The sequence below is a fragment of the Haliotis rufescens genome, unplaced genomic scaffold, assembly GCF_023055435.1.
Source record: "Haliotis rufescens isolate VD_foot unplaced genomic scaffold, xgHalRufe1.0.p SCAF_66, whole genome shotgun sequence".
NCBI lineage: Eukaryota > Metazoa > Mollusca > Gastropoda > Lepetellida > Haliotidae > Haliotis > Haliotis rufescens.
In genome coordinates, this window is record NW_025964357.1 from 1,931,638 (window position 1) to 1,946,235 (window position 14,598).

Sequence of the window (14,598 nt, forward strand, 5' to 3'; positions counted from 1 at the left end):
TAATATTGTAGTACCATTTTGTTTACTAGGAAAACTTGCTGCTTGATGAGGATCAAAACCTAAAACTGATTGATTTTGGCCTGTGTGCTAAACCAAAGGTAAGTTGCTGATGCCATATACAGTATTTCCTTTGCATCGAGGGGTAAGATTTTGAAATTTGAGTCATGCATTAATAGGCGGTTGCTGTGGTGGACACACAACTTCTCATGACCCAAGTTATTTTCCATGTAATTTCTTCATATTGGACGTCCAATTTTGTCCTGTTTGCAATGTCGTCACTCATCAAGAGTTTGATGTGCAGTAAATGTATTATTTCCCACTCCCAAAATCATGTTATGCATTTCTTTTTTTTTCTTTTTTAGGAGTATACTTTCAATATCATTCAGGAATAATCTATATTACTGCATACTATACCATACCTGACACCTTAAAACATTATTTACGATGCCTTATAGTTCTGAGATCCGAATCTTATATCTGGTAGCTGGCAATAAACTTGGAAAACATTTTATGAATTGCCTATGCTGTAATAATGGCATCCAAGAAAACTTCAGATGCTTGGGATCTTTGTACAATGAATTGCTGAAGATCCTGGTAAGAGAAACTAGCATTGAACTTGTGGAATTCTTCATCGCAATGAAAAATAGTTGTATTAAGAGATTCGACAGAAAATGGAAGGTATTATCAGCCTACTTATTATGATTTCTCAGTCAATCAATATATGTACATACCCATATCTGAGCATGTTTTAAGATTCTATGAATTGCTACACATATATACCTCATGTACCAATGTTACATTTATGTCTACTGAATTGAAATAAAAATATCTAAAAAAAAACCCCAAAACCCCCAAAAACTTGTGGAATTCAAATTTGACCAGAAGATTCTAAGTCTACTTGACATAGATTTTTATTATATTTTAGGAGTGCTTCACTCCATACTGTCTACTTTCAGTGGTTGAAAATATAACATCATATGGTCTGGGGAATATATTTGTCTGCAGTTGTATGAATCTGATGAAATGTATAAGTACCTTTTTTTAACTGTTCCCAACCAACGCAGGGTGGGATGGAGCGCCACCTGTACACATGTTGTGGGAGCCCCGCGTACGCTGCACCGGAGCTCATATCTGGCAAGGAATACCTTGGGGCTGAGGTAAGGTGAAAGAAAGAATATGAAACCCTTAAGTTATTTTGTCCATTCATTTGCCATGACAAGTTGCATTGGTTGTTAATCTCTGCTTGGTATGTGAATGTTGGTCACTCACCACATAACCTTGCTTTGAACACAATAGATATTTGGTGTTAACATTCATTGAGAAGCTAAAATCAGTCATAAATCACTTTTGTCTTTGATTTCACATTAATTTAATTATGCTTGTAGTTAGTGCATATGTCCTATCGTCGTTCCATTAACAGAACCAGAATGTGTCTCTCCACCCGGTCACGAACTAGAGTTATCTTCCCTCGTGCCTCTCATATTTCCTAACATCACATGGTTTGCGAGCTGGCCATTTGTATCGGGCTCAATATTGGTTCTTCTGGATTACATTTGTGTTGAACGTTTCTTTCATTGGAAGGTTATTACATACATACAATAATGCCTCATTCTGGTGGACATTTTGGGCATACCTCACCTGGCCCAAAGAAAATCTAGAACAATCACATTCAACATACAAGAGACAGAGCCTACTCCATGAATGACTTTACCACTGTCAGGTATGCTTTTACAACTTGCAGACTCTCTTCCCTGGAAGGGTAGGTTAGATAATCAGTGGCTCATAATATACGCTACTGGGTAATTGGCTCACCTTTAAAATGTCTTCACAAGCTAAAGATACCCATAAATTGAGAGCGGGTTCTGGGAGGCTTACTGTGGACAAGAAGGTGCTCATGGCAATAAACAGTGATTTGCGCAGAGGTCTCAAGCTACTCTCTCATGTGAGTTCTTATCTCACAGCAATCATCAAGGTAATGGACTACTTTAAAGTATCAGTTCCAGTATTGTCAGCAGGTCCAACATATTGATGCATGTTTGTGGTTCTCTTTCGGTTTTGATTGGACTGGCCCATTTGGAAGACTCCACGTGACAAAATTATTCGAACAACCCTGTACTCTGTTCTGTGAAGCACGCCTTGGAAGTCTGCACCCAGAAGAAGTGTGTTTCAAAGGTGTTTTGTTGAACGATAACATTCAGATTCTCCTTCAAAAGCAGGCTGTAAAAGAAATCCCATGGTATCAGCTTAAGCCAGGGTTTTACTCCAGGATTTCTCTTTGTACCCTAGAAGATTTCCAACAACATGTGCAAGATTCACAACTTGAAGGTCTTCAGTTAACAGCAATTCAATGTTGAAAATGCTTTTTGATCAGTTCTGATCTCCAGACAACTCCACAGTGAGACACTTCATCAACAAGATGGGATCAACTCACTTGTGTCACCTACTGAACACAATGTTTCAGTGTTATCAGTTTTTTGATAGTGCCGTTGAAGGCCAGAACCCGTCACATTCAAGGCATCACCATCTCGTGGGAAGGTCTTCATGTCAGAATTCTACAGAAACTTCAACTCAGATCATTAGTCTGCTTGTGATCGCACCTTACAGTTGACTTTGGTTCCCAGGACTATTATAGCTCCAGGTCAATTCTGGTTTCTTTGTTGGGAAAGATAACCCATCCATTCAATCACAAAGTAGGCACATCAGTATATTGTTGATTATGGATTGGAGAAAACACGCTTACGAGGTTTTGGTAGACAGAGCATGCCCTGGGGAGAGGGAAAAACCAAGGGGGCAAAGCCCCCGCGGTTTTTCCCAACCCTCAGGGCATACTCTGTCTACCAAAACCGAGGCAAAGAGTTTTTCCATACTTATAAACCGTCTAAATTGATTAAATGTTATAACGAGCATCTATAAATGAGGCGCTTCATTATAGCGCTTCCTTGAAGACGTTATATCATAACTTGCACATGAAATTCGCTGACTTGCCAGGCGTTCAAGAGCCCTTGGATGTGTCAACAACAAAACACAACTAAAATACTTACTTTTAAATGAAAGTGAAATCTTCGGTTTCTAAATGTTTGTGTTGCAATATTCCACTTCTTTTAAACTTTTCAAAACGAAAACTCGCAATTTTAAAGGTGTTTTTTGCTTTACAAGATTTTCAACTTTAAACAATCCAACTGTTACATAGAGGTAGTTGTAACGTAACGGCTAGCAGTTACTGCACGTGCAAATTGTGCAGCATTGATAAGCACTTGTTTAAAAGCACGTGTTTTGAAACCTTGCTGTCCTTTCACCAGAGACTCTGATGTGGAAAGATGAGCGACGACGACGACGACGACGACTTTCATTTTGTTACGCAGTCTTCATTCAATGAAGAAAGCGATGACTTTTCTTATCGATTTGGAATGGATGAAATTTGAAAGTTAGTCATTAGCGTCCATAATAGGTTTTACTTTCAAAGTAAAACCTCTTAATAGGTTTTACTTTCAAAGTAAAACCTCACAATAGGTTTTAATGCCTATAGAAAGAACTCTCTTACTTAATAGAGATCCCAATGAATAGGTTTATAATTATTGTACACTCAGCTCTAAGCAATGCTTCTGTATTAAGCCCACAGATCGTCTTTATAATCCCCCCACTGGGTGTTACCAGGTATTTCGATTATGTGGCAATAAATATTCTAAGTGATTGTTGGGTTCTAGTTTATATGCTTCAACTTGAAGTTGTGTTCCTCCAGGGCTCGTCGTATAGTAATCTGTACTGGTCCTCAACTACAAAGCCTTGGATGTAAGAGTAAGGAAGCTACAGGTTATAGGATTAGTCAAGTTGCAATCAGGATAAGAAATAATTTCAATAAATTAGAATATTTATGATATTGGTATAATTATCCTGATGCACCACCTCTCAGGCCCACCTGACCTTTATCTGTCTGAAGTTTCCTGTAGTTTTCGATGTGATGAAAAGTGATGCACCACCTCTCAGGCCCACCTGACCTTTATCTGTCTGAAGTTTCCTGTAGTTTTCGATGTGATGAAAAGTGATGCACCACCTCTCAGGCCCACCTGACCTTTATCTGTCTGAAGTTTCCTGTAGTTTTCGATGTGATGAAAAGTGATGCACCACCTCTCAGGCCCACCTGATCTTTATCTGTCTGAAGTTTCCTGTAGTTTTCGATGTGATGAAAAGTGATGCACCACCTCTCAGGCCCACCTGACCTTTATCTGTCTGAAGCTTCCTGTAGTTTTCGATGTGATGAAAAGTGATGCACCACCTCTCAGGCCCACCTGACCTTTATCTGTCTGAAGCTTCCTGTAGTTTTCGATGTGATGAAAAGTGGGCTAAGGGAGGTAACTATAGTGGGTGACCTTGTGGAGAGTTCCCCCTAGTGGAGAGACACATTTTAGTTTGGGTTTAAAGGATTGAAGATAGGACATTTGCACTGTTGTGTCAGGTTAAGTATACCAATATCATATATATACTAGGTTATTGTGGGGATTCCAGATTGGTAGTGGTGCCCAGCAACATGTGTTTGTCATATGAAGCGAGACCCGTGAAGATCCGGTTTTAAATATGTCTTCAGCAACCCATGCTTGTCATAAGAGACGACTAAAGTGATCGGATGGTCAGGCTCGCTGACTTGCTTGCTGCATGTCACCATATTCATGCTCATGCTGTCAATCAATGGATTGTCTAATCAAGACTCGATTATTTACAAATCGCAGTCAAATAGCTTGAATATTGCAGAGTGCAGCGTTAAACAACAAAAAAACAAAAACAAACAAAGATGAATTGACTTAATGTGGGCAGGCTCTGTAATTGAGCATCTGATTGTACACGACAGTGTGAAGTGTTGCTCATTTTCTCAATCATGAGCTTGTCTGGTCCAGACTCAATGTCATATAGTTTGAATATACTGAGTGCTGGGTTAAACAACAACCATACCAAGGTATCATCCACTGCAAGATAAGTTTTAGTGTTTGAAGACTGACATGACTTTGAAGAGTGTGAATGTACCCTCCAGGCGGACCTGTGGAGTATGGGTGTGCTTCTGTACGCACTGCTGTGTGGCTTCCTGCCCTTCGATGATGACAAGATACCTACATTGTACAGAAAAATACAGGTAGTACATCATTCCCACTTGGTTTGCAGAAACTTAAAATATGCTTGAATTTCACCCTGTTAAAAATAATTGCTTCATTTACCACTCTGGGAGAAAAATGCTAGGAAATATTGGGATTGTATTAAACCTTGAAAGTGCTATAATTAATGTGAAACAAATTTTCCTTCAAAATATTTACCGAAAATAACTATTGACCTAATTTCTCTGTTGCTCACTTGATTCACCAATGTTACAACTTACTCCTGTGCATTTCGCAGAGAAAGAGGCCAAATCACGTAATGTGATAGCCAAGTCTTGTCTCCCCAACAGCATAACTCTGACGTGCTGACATCCAGTGCCTATCTCAGCCCATTACAGTAGGAGTGTATTCTGACCTGATGACCACACCAGCTGGCCACATCAGGTTCACTGCATGTGACTTGTGTGAGCAGCTCTCCAAGGTTGACAGTTAAAGTTGTAGGAAATATATAGCATCATGCAGAGGTCAACGGTAATTTAATTATATAATGCAAACATTCATAATCTATTATTGCTGCAACAATTAATTTAAGCATGTAATCTAACAACAACTCAAGTTTCACTTTACATGTATATATTCCCATACCTAACGTAGTATGGAGGATAATATCAAGAGGTCAATAACGTAAACAATATTTCAATAAGAAACAGAGCTGGAAGCTCAATCAAAACAGGAACCTAAACACAAGTGTATAAACTTAGAACTTCTTCTCAGAAGGACTCTTTTATGCTGATCCTCATGAGCTGACAAACTACTTAATAAACCAGTAACTGCAAATGAAATTCTCACTTGTATAAAATAGGTTCAAAGAAAGCAAAAATCATGGAGAAGAAAATATACACGCGCACACACACTTACTCACACACGCCAACACACATATATATTTACAGACAGTTATATACTAATAACTTTATATACTGATATTTCTTAGTGAATACTGATTTCCATAACAAGTTCCTCCTCGGTTAAAAAAGGTTAGGGTTTGTTTAGATTTAATTATGTCATAAATTCTGCAACAGGGGCGGGGGATATAGCCACGTTAGTGGCAAGCTCTTCTTATGTCAGCTGCTTTATTATGAGGAACACTATTGATGATGAAAAACACTACTCACTTCACTGTATGAAACTATCTATCTATCTATCTATCTATCTATAAAAAAAGTGTTTATTTATCAATGATAGTTACTGTGATAAAACATTTCATCTTGGTAGAAGTACTCCTTGCATTGAAGCAATCTAAGAGGTAAATTAGGTCGTTGTTCATTGCAGGCTGGTCAGTATAATGATAAAATAGGTCAGAGTATCAGGAAGGTCTATCATATCAATATCATTTAGCTAAACGTGGATGTTGATGCTGGGGCATTGCAAGTAAACACTTTGTTTAAATAAAGTGTTGGATATGTATGGGTGAATCAAGATTTTGAAGGTGTTAAATCATTTTAAAACATGTTAAGGGTGCATGGAGACTGACAGTCAGATCAATGAATCCATTGATGTATCATTCAGTACAGACTTGGAGCAAGGGTAATCAGCATCATGAAGCTAGAGTTCAGCTCTTTGTTTATAGTAAGGTGAGACTTGTGGACAGTGGACATTAGCATGTGTGCTGACCATGGGCTGGTGACTGCTGATGAGCTGTTGACAGTTTTATTACTAAACAAGATCCGTTTGGACAGCAGCGTTCCTTGTGAAATGCACAGGAGTAAACTGGGTTTCTCTCCAGCATAGTTAAGTCATATTGTGCATACTAGGGCTGGGACAGTTAACTCGGGTACTCAGGTCAGGGGCTGAGTAGGCCCTGGATACCCACAGGACTACCCGTACCCGTGGTTAATCATGTGATATATTGTTTAATGGCAAAAATTATCTAGAACTTCAACAGTTACACTATAAGTGACTAATGTTCGAATTTCTTTCTGACTATGCACCCATTCCTTCTGGCTTTATATGTTTGAATAGAGATAAAACTTAGTCACCTTCCATGTATGCATGACCAGATCGTTTTCTATGAGTATCTAAATACATTTTGCCAGGGCTACGGTCAAATTACATTGTATTCCCAACCGGACATTTGTACCTATCTCTTGAGACCTACAGCGTGTACCCGGATAGGGTCGGGTAATAGTAGGGTGGGTACCGGGTAGTAAATTTGGACTCGTCCGAGCCCTAGTGCATACCATCATTTAGTTTGATATTGGAAGCAGAACGAGAAATTCCAGTGATGACCAATAACCAAAGAAGCCCTTGTCCTTAGCTGATAAATTTGTTTTCAATAGGTTAATGAGAAATGCATGTTAAACTGAGCACATTGCCAATGTGTCGCAATAAATAAGCTACTGTAACTCTTTGTACAGAAAAAAAGTTTGCTTATGGAACTAACTTGAAGCTCTAAATCTGTTGAATTAATTCCGTTGGTTGTTCTGTATTTGGTTGAATGAGAAAAAAGTTTTCTCCTTGAAAAGTGATAAACCTTTCTGTGTTTGGACCCCCCAAATGAGTTTGACACCTGTTCTCACTATTGTCTTCATACTCATGACAGTAATAAACAGAATCGAGTGTAAAATCTTAACCTTTACATATTTTGTACAGAAGAAAAGGTATTTCTCATGGGTCTGTCATCCAATGAACAAGTCATGGGTTCTGTCAAACTACCAGTATCAGAAACGCTATCAAGTGATATTTGCATGTTATTTCTGCTCCCCTGAACTTTAACACATCCAAACTAGCTACATCAGATGTTCATGAGATGTGCCATGTGTCACTGCAAACAGAGCGGCAAATATGACGTGCCTGACTGGCTGTCCTTGGACTCTGCGGACCTCATCAGCCAGATGCTGCGCGTGGACCCGAAGCGGCGCATCACCGTGCAGCAGCTCCTTCACCACCCCTGGATGACCAAGGGCTTCAACATCCCCGTAGAGTGGAACACCAAGTACAAGGTAGGCTTCAACATCTGTAGAACATCCAGTATAAAGTAGGCTTCAACATCTGTAGAACACCCAGTATAAGGTAGGCTTCAACATCTGTAGAACACCCAGTATAAGGTAGGCTTTAACATCTGTAGAACACCCAGTATAAGGTAGGCTTCAACATCTGTAGAACACCCAGTACAAGGTAGGCTTCAACATCTGTAGAACACCCAGTATAAGGTAGGCTTCAACATCTGTAGAACACCCAGTATAAGGTAGGCTTCAACATCTGTAGAACACCCAGTATAAGATAGGCTTCAACATCTGTAGAGCACCCAGTATAAGGTAGGCTTCAACATCTGTAGAACACCCAGTATAAGGTAGGCTTTAACATCTGTAGAACACCCAGTATAAGGTAGGCTTTAACATCTGTAGAACACCCAGTACAAGGTAGGCTTCAACATCTGTAGAACACCCAGTATAAGGTAGGCTTCAACATCTGTAGAACACCCAGTACAAGGTAGGCTTCAACATCTGTAGAACACCCAGTATAAGGTAGGCTTCAACATCTGTAGAACACCCAGTACAAGGTAGGCTTCAACATCTGTAGAACACCCAGTATAAGGTAGGCTTCAACATCTGTAGAACACCCAGTATAAGATAGGCTTCAACATCTGTAGAACACCCAGTATAAGGTAGGCTTCAACATCTGTAGAACACCCAGTACAAGGCAGGCTTCAACATCTGTAGAACACCCAGTATAAGGTAGGCTTCAACATCTGTAGAACACCCAGTATAAGGTAGGCTTCAACATCTGTAGAACACCCAGTACAAGGTAGGCTTCAACATCTGTAGAACACCCAGTACAAGGCAGGCTTCAACATCTGTAGAACACCCAGTATAAGGTAGCCTTCAACATCTGTAGCACACCCAGTACAAGGTAGGCTTCAACATCTGTAGAACACCCAGTACAAGGTAGGCTTCAACATCTGTAGAACACCTAGTATAACGTAGGCTTCAACATCTGTAGCACACCCAGTACAAGGTAGGCTTCAACATCTGTAGAACACCCAGTACAAGGTAGGCTTCAACATCTGTAGAACACCCAGTACAAAGCAGGCTTCTACATCTGTAGAACACCCAGTACAAGGTAGGCTTCAACATCTGTAGAACACCCAGTACAAGGCAGGCTTCAACATCTGTCGAACAGGGCCAGGGGTGAGGAAGGTTAGCCTTCAGTTTACTTCACCAAAGTTTACTAAACTTGTTCTCTGTTTGGAACTGCATTCCTTAAAAATAGGCATGATTATTGATTGCTGTTAATTCTCAGCATCCAATAATATCCAAAATATATTGAATACTCTTGCCTGTCTTTGTATTGCATTTTAAGAAAATGTCTCTGTGAAATGTGATAATTAGAGCATATCTATCATTGCGAAATATTTTTAATTCATCAGCGGACATTGGACGATGACTGTATAACAGAACTAGCTGTGCACTATGGGAAATGTAAGATGGAGATGGAGACACAGGTGTTACAGGTAAGTCCTCCCTACACCCACCCACTGCCACATACAGTGTACCCCCTACACCCACTGCCACATACAGTGTCCTCCCTACACCCACCCACTGCCACATACAGTGTCCTCCCCACACCCACCCACTGCCACATACAGTGTCCTCCCTACACCCACTGCTACATACAGTGTCCTCCCTACACCCACCCACTGCCACATACAGTGTACCCCCTACACCCACTGCTACACACAGTGTCCCCCCTACACCCACTGCCACTTACAGTGTCCTCCCTACACCCACTGCCACATACAGTGTCCTCCCTACACCTACCCACTGCCACATACAGTGTCCTCCCTACACCGACTGCCACATACAGTGTCCTCCCTACACCGACTGCCACATACAGTGTCCTCCCTACACCCACCCACTGCCACATACAGTGTCCTCCCTACACCCACCCACTGCCACATACAGTGTCCTCCCTACACCCACCCACTGCCACATACAGTGTCCTCCCTACACCGACTGCCACATACATTGTCCCCCCTACACCCCATGCCACATACAGTGTCCTCCCTACACCCACTGCCACATACAGTGTCCTCCCTGCACCCACTGCCACATACAGTGTCCTCCCTACACCCACTGCCACATACAGTGTCCTCCCTACACCCACTGCCACATACAGTGTCCTCCCTACACCGACTGCCACATACAGTGTCCTCCCTACACCGACTGCCACATACAGTGTCCTCTCTACACCCACCCACTGCCACATACAGTGTCCTCCCTACACCCACTGCCACATACAGTGTCCTCCCTACACCCACCCACTGCCACATACAGTGTCCTCCCTACACCCACTGCCACATACAGTGTCCTCCCTACACCCACTGCCACATACAGTGTCCTCCCTTCACCCACTGCTACATACAGTGTCCTCCCTACACCCACTGCCACATACAGTGTCCTCCCTACACCCACCCACTGTCACATACAGTGTCCTCCCTACACCCACCCACTGCCACAAACAGTGTCCTCCCTACACCCACCCACTGCCACAAACAGTGTCCTCCCTACACCCACTGCCACATACAGTGTCCTCCCTACACCCACTGCCACATACAGTGTCCTCCCTACACCCACTGCCACATACAGTGTCCTCCCTACACCCCCTGGCACATACAATGGCCTCCTACACCCACCCACTGCCACATACAGTGTCCTCCCTACACCCACTGCCACATACAGTGTCCTCCCTACACCCACTGCCACATACAGTGTCCTCCCTACACCCACTGCCACATACAGTGTCCTCCCTACACCCACCCACTGCCACATACAGTGTCCTCCCTACACCGACTGCCACATACAGTGTCCTCCCTACACCCACTGCCACATACAGTGTCCTCCCTGCACCCACCCACTGCCACATACAGTGTTCTCCCTACACCCACTGCCACATACAGTGTCCTCCCTACACCGACAGCCACATACAGTGTCCTCCCTACACCCACTGCCACATACAGTGTCCTCCCTACACCGACAGCCACATACAGTGTTCTCCCTACACCCACTGCCACATACAGTGTCCTCCCTACACCCACTGCCAAATACAGTGTCCTCCCTACACCGACTGCCACATACAGTGTCCTCCCTACACCCACCCACTGCCACATACAGTGTCCTCCCTACACCCACTGCCACATACAGTGTCCTCCCTACACCCACCCACTGCCACATACAGTGTCTTCCCTACACCCACTGCTACATACAGTGTCCTCCCTACACCCACCCACTGTCACATACAGTGTCCTCCCTACACCGACTGCCACATACAGTGTCCTCCCTACACCCACAGCCACATACAGTGTCCTCCCTACACCCCATGCCACATACAGTGTCCTCCCTACACCCACCCACTGCCACATACAGTGTCCTCCCTACACCCACTGCCACATACAGTGTCCTCTCTACACCCCATGCCACATACAGTGTCCTCCCTACACCCACCCACTGCCACATACAGTGTCCTCCCTACACCCACTGCCACATACAGTGTCCTCCCTACACCGACTGCCACATACAGTGTCCTCCCTACACCCACCCACTGCCACATAGAGTGTCCTCCCTACACCCACTGCCACATACAGTGTCCTCCCTACACCGACTGCCACATACAGTGTCCTCCCTACACCCCATGCCACATACAGTGTCCCCCCTTCACCCACCCACTGCCACATACAGTGTCCTCCCTACACCCCCTGCCACATACAGTGTCCTCCCTACACCCACTGCCACATACAGTGTCTTCTATAAGTTTCATTATGTGACAGCACCATTCAGTTCCTTTTTGCATTGGTTGGTAGTGATAATGAGTGTGATGCTACTGGTGGCTCTCCCCTATAGTATTTCCTCCATCTGTGTGTTTTGTCCCCCAGTGGAAGTACGACTACTTGACGGCCACCTACTTCCTGTTGCTGGAGAAGAAGATGCGTGGCCGCCCTGTCCGCCTCCTCCAGAAGCCCACCATCTCCTCCACCACACCTGCCCCCAAGAAGGTAGCCCCACATACAGTGTATAACAGTGCTACAACGGTTCAGTAAAAACTACTGTACCCATGAAGATTCGGGGTAGAATAGGTCTTCAGCAACCCTTGCTTGCTGTAAAAGGCGACTATGCTTGTCGTAAGAAGTGACTAACGTGACATTGTGGTCAGGCTTGCTGACTTGGTTGATGCATGTCATCGTATCTCAGATGTGTGCTCATGATATCAATCACTAGATTGTCTGGTCCAGACCTGATTATTTAAAGATCTCCATATAGCTGGAATATTGCTGAGTGCAGCATTAAACAACAAAGAACAACTAAAACAGCAACAACTAGTACTCCTGTGATTTTTATGCATAACAAGTAGTAGCTTCTGGGAGATATAGAAAATGTTGAAGGTCAGAGGAATGATCATTATAAAGTACATAATCTAACTGAAGGTGATGGAAATTTGGATAATTTTTTATTTTCTTATCTGTTGCGATTTATGTGATTTACGTTTTTGATAACTCTGGATATGTTTGTAATCCATTATGTTACTTTCCTCTAAAATTTTGATTCAATTTTGTGTAGATTAATTTCCTTGCCTTGAAACTGACATTAGTCGATATAGATACAAAGTCTTCTGTCTTTCTATTAATTTCAGTTATTTCAGTTATGATAATGGTCATTAGATTAAATATTTTTTAAACTAAATCAAACATAGATCGGGGAGAAAATGTGTGAACAGCTGATTGCTATTTCTGGCTTACTTTATGAGACAAAATACACATGTAATCATAATCTCTGTGTATGAAACATTGTCTGGCATACAGTTCACAGTGTCCTTGAATTTGGTAATGTTTCATCATAAATTTCATGTTTTCATTAACCAAATTTGCAAACGGCAAAACAAGCATACAAACTCCTATTGCTGCCATGACCATAATGATATGTGCAGTTCAGCAGTGAGCAGGTGAAGGGAAGTAACTGCACACTATATTGGATGGTGTCTTTTTTAAGTATTGTAGCATTTTCACTGCGGGGGTCGTGTGTTCGAGATGCAGAATATTAAAGGATTTGTTTTATTTTTTGAAAATGGAAATAAAAATGAAACATGCAGCAGACTTTGTGATGATGCTGTGGTGCCTGAGAACCCAAGACTTTTTTTTTTAGCCTCTTGAGATGTTAAAACATGCATTTGTCATGATTGTCATGTGAGCATGTGACTTATAATGTCATGATACATCTTTTCAGGGTAAGTTTTTAACTTGTGCGACTTTAAATTAAGTTTGAGGCAATGAGAATTTAACACATATGGGTCAAAGCAGTGATGACTATAAGCCATGACTGGACTTTAAGTTTGACTCTATGAGGGATTTGACATATCCCAGTTCCAGACACTGGGTTCCACGATGATGTATAGAGATCATATGTATATCCTCCTTGTTGCAGGCATACACATACAGCTCTGAGGATGAGAGTGATGTCAACCACTCTCCATTCATCATCACCCCGAAGGAGAAGACAGAAGAAAGCAGACAAAATGCATACAACTGTCAACAACACGCCAAAGAAAGAGTCAAAGGGCGAGCCCGAGAGAGGCTTCCGTTTTCAGACAGTGGTGATAAAGAAGACAAGGAAAACTTCCTCATCCCACAAATTCCAAACTCTCCTCGTGTCAAACATCAGAAGACCCCAACTGCAAATGCTGTGTTAAAGAATGTTGCAGCCAAGCCACGATCTCCCCTCATGTCCAAACAGTTGCACATAGCATCCCTGGATGACAGCAGTAAGTCACCCCTAGCAGGCTCCAAGGAGCCACTGATTATGACAGCACCTAAATCAGCTCCACACAATCAGAAGAAACATCAGTATGACTGTGCTGCTCTGTTTAAAGGTACAAATGTATTTATCAATTGGTGGTCATCCGTGGTGCATTCTGTCACTTTGTAGTGAGCATGTCCCACTCCCTCACTGCTTATAACCTACACAACAACAATGGTGGCCTGCTTGTATGCACTTTTGTTATACATAAACGTAACAAACCAATCAAAACATTCATATCTAAAAGCTTATGCAAAATGCTTTAATATACCAGTTTTTCATCAAAGCATCTTGTGAAGCAGAAACAATCTCATCTGGCCGGTGTAAATATTACTGTGTCGGACGGATGATAAGTAGACTTTGTGAGGATTTCTTCAAGTAAAGAATCTTCTGCTTTAATAATCATTGTGCATATTTTAATTATTTTTATACTTATCCTGCATTACTCCTTAATACACTTACTGCTTGTACTTGACAGAGAAAGAGCTGTGCGAGGTCATGCTGAAGAAGAAGTTGTTCCAACTGGTTGAGTGGCTAACCCTATCACACAGCTCCCGTGTGACATGGAAGGGGTGACGTCACTGATCAGCACATTACTCTTGTCACCCATATAGTGGACACCTGTTTGAGTCAGCTCTAATCCACTTGGATCCTTTGCATGTCTTGCGACACTA

General features: G+C 42.4%; 1 protein-coding gene across 2 annotated transcripts in view; it reads left to right on the forward strand.

Moving 5' to 3' along the window:
• Positions 1 to 14,598, forward strand: part of LOC124113710 (maternal embryonic leucine zipper kinase-like) — a 41,574-nt gene that overhangs the window by 14,674 nt on the left and 12,302 nt on the right. The window contains exons 6-12 of one of the 2 annotated variants that reach the window (XM_048387117.1): positions 30 to 98; positions 1,065 to 1,157; positions 5,024 to 5,122; positions 7,913 to 8,080; positions 9,508 to 9,591; positions 12,010 to 12,129; positions 13,553 to 13,997. In XM_048387117.1, the coding sequence (XP_048243074.1) occupies positions 30 to 98; positions 1,065 to 1,157; positions 5,024 to 5,122; positions 7,913 to 8,080; positions 9,508 to 9,591; positions 12,010 to 12,129; positions 13,553 to 13,997 (1,078 nt within the window). The remainder of the gene's footprint in view (positions 1 to 29; positions 99 to 1,064; positions 1,158 to 5,023; positions 5,123 to 7,912; positions 8,081 to 9,507; positions 9,592 to 12,009; positions 12,130 to 13,552; positions 13,998 to 14,598) is intronic. The other variant, XM_048387118.1, reaches the window with a different exon arrangement.